This window comes from Macrotis lagotis, chromosome 2 (genome assembly GCF_037893015.1).
Source record: "Macrotis lagotis isolate mMagLag1 chromosome 2, bilby.v1.9.chrom.fasta, whole genome shotgun sequence".
NCBI lineage: Eukaryota > Metazoa > Chordata > Mammalia > Peramelemorphia > Peramelidae > Macrotis > Macrotis lagotis.
Genome location: NC_133659.1, coordinates 295,850,704 through 295,855,722, shown reverse-complemented (window position 1 = coordinate 295,855,722; position 5,019 = coordinate 295,850,704). Strand labels below are relative to the sequence as shown.

General features: G+C 40.9%; 1 protein-coding gene across 1 annotated transcript; it reads right to left on the bottom strand.

Moving 5' to 3' along the window:
- Nucleotides 1-526: 526 nt before the first annotated feature.
- LOC141511747 (myogenic factor 5) lies at nt 527-3,908 on the bottom strand. The gene is made up of 3 exons (XM_074220805.1): nt 3,132-3,908; nt 1,818-1,893; nt 527-1,243 (listed from the first exon to the last, which is right to left on the bottom strand). The coding sequence occupies exons 1-3, from the start codon at nt 3,630-3,632 to the stop codon at nt 1,050-1,052; spliced, it is 771 nt and encodes a 256-aa protein (XP_074076906.1). The 5' UTR covers nt 3,633-3,908; the 3' UTR covers nt 527-1,049.
- Between the last annotated feature and the right edge of the window lie 1,111 nt (nt 3,909-5,019).

Sequence of the window (5,019 nt, the reverse complement as noted above, 5' to 3'; positions counted from 1 at the left end):
ATTACCTGCAGATCTTCATTCCCATAGCATAATTATTCATACAAATGAAATATCATTAGAGAAAAGCTATGTTTTAGCTATGAAAGACCTAAATGGTTTCACATTTGACATTTAACATTGGGAAGCAAACAGGACTAAGAAAGAGCCCTAAAGATACCAAATAGCTGTATTAATCTAATATTCCAATGCATTGTTATTGTGTAAGCTTAATATTAAGGACTTTGTAAATTTCTTGTTACTTTTTTTTTTAGGTTTTTTTTTTTTGCAAGGTAAATGGGGTTAAGTGGCTTGCCCAAGGCCATACAGCTAGGTAATTATTAGGTGTCTGAGACCGGATTTGAACCCGGGTACTCCTGACTCCAGAGCCGGTGCTTATCCACTGCACCACTTAGCCGCCCCTTCTTGCTACTTTCTATAGAAATATTTATATTAAAAAAAAATCAGACCAATATATTTCTTTGAGAAGACATTTTTATTTATAGTGGCACTTCCAAAGTTTCTCATATCTTGAAAATATCCACAAAAATACTGATTTATTCTTACATTAGCAAGATGCATTTTGCATATAAAAAGAGTAAAATATATACTATAAGACAGTATTTTTTTCTTTTTATTTAATAAAACTGACTTTAGGAGCAAGCAAAACTGAAGAATGGTTAAAGTCTCCTGTAACTGATCCCACCCATTTTTTAAAGCATAAAATGAACTTCTAATAACCAGTAATAAACAATGTTTAGGAAAATATAATTTAAGCACTTCTGCAAGTTACCCCTCCCAACAACCTTCTGCCATGAATAATAATATTAAAAATATATATCAAAAGTAAAAACAAAGCATTCATATGATGGTGACTTTTTAGTTAAATACATTTTCTTTTAAAGTGGCAAAATAATATTCACAAATATACAACTAACATGAAATATTTATATACAGAATGTCTTAGCTCGGAACTTTGTACAGCCTCCTGCTTCATGGGCTAACAGGCTTTCCTGTTAATTCTGTACTTGGAGGTAAAATCAGTGGGTGGAATTAATCTCAAGTCTCAGAGTTCATAGCACATGATAGATGAGCCTGGAATTAGGGGCCCCTGGTGCTTCTGGCTGAGAGTCAGTACTGGCAATTGGAGAAAGAGAAGCAGGGTCCTGCAGAGTCAACACAGGTTGGTCAGAGGATGAGATTCGATCCACTATGCTGGATAAGCAGTCCAAACTGGATAATGTGGAATTTTTCTCGGTTGAGGAAACTGAGGATTGCAAGAGAAACACATTATGAATTAGACATGGATAGAAAAATTTGCTACTCTGACCTTCCCCTCTCACAGGATCCCTTCCACCCACTCTCAAAAGTCAGGTGGTCATAGAAAAAGAAAAGCAGAAATTGGAAGCCAATATCTGGATGACTTAGGCCAAAGTACACATCTTTGATGGCTGGGGAGATGGGTAGTGAGTAGAACCTGGAAACGGGGATTTTGCTGTTGTGTTGAGGCTTTTTAAGGTTTGTTTCTTTTTTTTTTGTTTGTTTGTTTCTTGCTTTTTTAACATCTAAAAGTACCACTTTAACATCTAAAAGTACTCACTTACCCAATAAAAACTAAAATCTGAAAAAATGTTTGCTAAAAGCACTGATATTTAAACTGTATTGCAGTTGTTTCTCTTTTTCATCTTATGTATTTTATTTTATGCAATGGGAAAACATTATACTGAAATCTATAGGTTTCACCAGATTGCCAAAGGAATCCAATGGAGATAAAGAACCCTTCCTCTGTGAGCTATTCAGTTGACTAGCTCTGAAGCTCATCTATGACCATTAGCACTCACCATTTGTCATATCAGGGCAGTAGACGCTGTCAAAACTGCTATTTCTTCTGGACCACACGGGGCTATTGCACTCAGCCTAAGAAAAGCAAAACACAGGAGAGGAAGTGGGTTTTAGTGTTTGACAACTTAGAATAAGGAACAAAGGGTCAGATAATTTGTGACTTTTCTGAACCTCTTATTTCAATTTATTTTTGAAATGAAATTGCTAGAACATGGAGATGGAGAAGCGTGAAAGAGGAGAGAGGGAGAGAGAGAGAGAGAGAGAGAGAGAGAGAGAGAGAGAGAGAGAGAGAGAGAGAAAGGAAGAAGGGAAGGAGGGAAGAAAGAAAGAAAAAGAGAGAGAGAAAGGAAGGAAGGAAGGAAGGGAGATAGAGAGAAAGGGGAGAAGAGAGGCAGAGAGGCAGTCAGAGACAGTGAGTCAGAAAAAAAGAGCTGAGACGACATGGTATGAGAAGAGAAGAGATGAGGAGAAATGAAATGAGATTTCAATAACCATTGGTTTCTCCATAAAGAATGGATGGTAGGAGGAGGAAGCTACCCTAATTCAGTGAGAGAACACTTTCCCAGGGCAATAACACATTAAAAGCTGGCACAGATGAAGCAAACGCTCTCAGAAAAGAATGCATCAACAACTTCTCAGAGCCAGGCTTCCTCAGGGGAGGAGTCATGGCTTGAGCGGGTGTTTTCTTTCTTTTTTTCCCCCCATTTCTTCATTAAATTATGAAAAACATGGGCAATGTAGGCTCCAGAGATTATCCCCCTTCGTCCTCTGTGTGTGGCAAAGCAGACTTCAATTACATTTTTTTGAAGATAGACCATAATGAAGAAAAGTTTTCATTGCTTCCTCCCAAAGATCACTTTGTGATCTTTCTTCCTGCCAACAACCTCAGCAGGCAGCACCTTGCTGAAAGAAGTAATCTCCACTGCCTTAGAATGACAAAGAGGGTTGTGACAATTATCTGGCCACTGCAAAGGTTAACAGCTGACTGAGACCCTATAAGTCGATGCCCCTCATTTTGTAGATGAACAAATTGAGACCCACAGAGTTGACGGTCAAATAGAGGTGAGCAACATCTAGGAACTAAATTTTCTGAGTTTCAGTCTAATAATCTCTACACCAGGCTCCTTGCTTCCCTGAACCAGGACCATGTAATCTTTATATATCTGGGTCCATTCAACATTTTACAATATGCAAAATCACCCCCCAGATAGTCTTGAGATAAAAAATCCAAACCACCTAATACCTCTAGCATTTTTTCCATTTGTTTTGAACAGTTAATAATAAAGACACTTATTTTGACATGAACTTCTTACCATCCCATCTGAGCAATTGGAGGTGGGGCTGGTGGGTTCAGAACAGCTCTGTCCTGGCAGAGTGTAATAGTTTTCGACCTGTTCCCTCAGCAGTTCTTGGAGACTTTCTATGTATCTGATGGCATTCCTGAGGATCTCCACTTTGGGGAGTCTCTGGTTCGGATTGGCCGTAGTACATCTCTTAAGGGTCTCAAAAGCCTGGTTCACCTTCTTCAGCCTCCGCCTTTCCCGCATGGTGGCCGCCTTCCTCCGGTCCATGGTGGTGGACTTCCTCTTACAAGCTTTGCAAGCCCACATGAGGCAATGACCCGCTTGGTGGTGACCCGTCGGGGCTCGCACGTGCTCCTCTTCGTCCGACCCTTGGAGATCTCCTTGGTGGCTTCCGAAAGAAGTCATTCTGGTCTCAAACTCGTCCCCGAAGTCCCCCTCTGGAGAAGGGATGCAGGAGCTGTCGTAGAAGAATTCGGATGGGGAGAACTGGCAGCTCTCCATCATTTCCATTCTGCCAGAGGAGAGAGGGAGGGATGTTGCACCTGGAGGGCAGAGAGGGGGAGAGAGACAGAGAGACAGAGAGACAGAGAGAGAGAGAGAGACAGAGAGAGAGAGAGGGAGAGACAGAGAGACAGAGAGACAGAGAGAGAGAGAGAGAGAGAGAGAGAGAGAGAGAGAGAGAGAGAGAGAGAGAGACTCTAGTGAAAGTTACCCTGGTTCCACTTGGTCAATTTTCTCAGCAATTAGCCCGGGAGAGGCTAGTGTCCTTAACTGGGAGGCATGGCCCTCTTTATATATTCATGGAGAGGGAGGCTGGTCCACAGTGGCTACTCATTATTAGCATATCCCACCACAACCCCTACTGGGGGCTGTCTGGGCAAACCTACTTTCCCCAGGAGACAATTTGCTGTTTACGGCTCCTTTTGACTAGTTAATGATTTTACTGCATTTCTTTTTAATGGGGACTGGATTCCCCACCCACCCCTTCCCCCTTCCCCTCTCACTTTCACTCCCAACCATGGCTAACCAAAGCAATAGGCTATTTCTTTTTTTTTTTTTGATAGATATTTGTGTTATTTTTGTGTGATATATATACATATATATATATATATATGTATATATATACTGTATTTGCTTATCTGTATATAGGTTTAATCTTGCTCTTTGCAGGGACACTCTCTCCCTCTCTGTCTCTGTCTCTGTTTCTTTGTCTGACTGTCTCTCTCTCTTTCTTCCCTTCTTCTTTGTTCTTTTTTCTCTCTCTTTCTCCTTCTGTGTGTGTGCCTCTCTGTCTCACTCTCTCTCTCTCCTCTTCCCTCTTTCTTTCTGCCTTTTCTCTCTCTTCTCTTCTTTCCACTCTTCTTCTTGCCCTCTCTGTTTCTCTGTGTCTCTGTCTATTTGGTCTTTGCTCTGTCTCTGTCTCTGTCTCTGTCTCTCTCTGTCTCTGTCTCTGTCTGTCTGTCTGTCTGTCTCACTCTTTTGGGGGAGCAGGGTGAGAGTATCCCACCACTGAATTCTACTCTTTCCATTAAAGTCCTCCTGCTTCTCCTTTCCCCCTCATTTCTTTTAGATTATATTTCCTTTTAAAAACAACAGTGATGATTTTTCCCATCAGTATCCCACTGTGTTCCTTTCACTTGTTTGCCTTAATGCTCTTTCTTAGTGCTAAAAATAATTTCCTCTAATTTCTATTTGCTTTCTGGCACTCTATTCGTCTTTTAGTTTGGCCTTCATAGTCCTTCTAGATCCTTTGGGTCGCTAATGGCCCAGACCTAAAACACTGTGTTTTACAAATGTCCTTCTGAGTGCATGCTTTGGGGAAAAAAACCCTTTCATTTATGCCTGGGGTATATAATATGTTGGCCTTGCTTAGATTCCATATCATGTTACAAAATGC

Bases quoted from the DNA above. Each gene is read 5' to 3' on its own strand.
- LOC141511747 (XM_074220805.1), bottom strand. From the start codon at position 3,632: ATGGAAATGATGGAGAGCTGCCAGTTCTCCCCATCCGAATTCTTCTAC. The intron at 1,894-3,131 runs GTAAGAAGTTCA...TGCTTTTCTTAG, and splicing joins CCAATTGCTCAGATGGGATG to GCTGAGTGCAATAGCCCCGT. The intron at 1,244-1,817 runs GTGAGTGCTAAT...TGCAATCCTCAG, and splicing joins CTGCCCTGATATGACAAATG to TTTCCTCAACCGAGAAAAAT.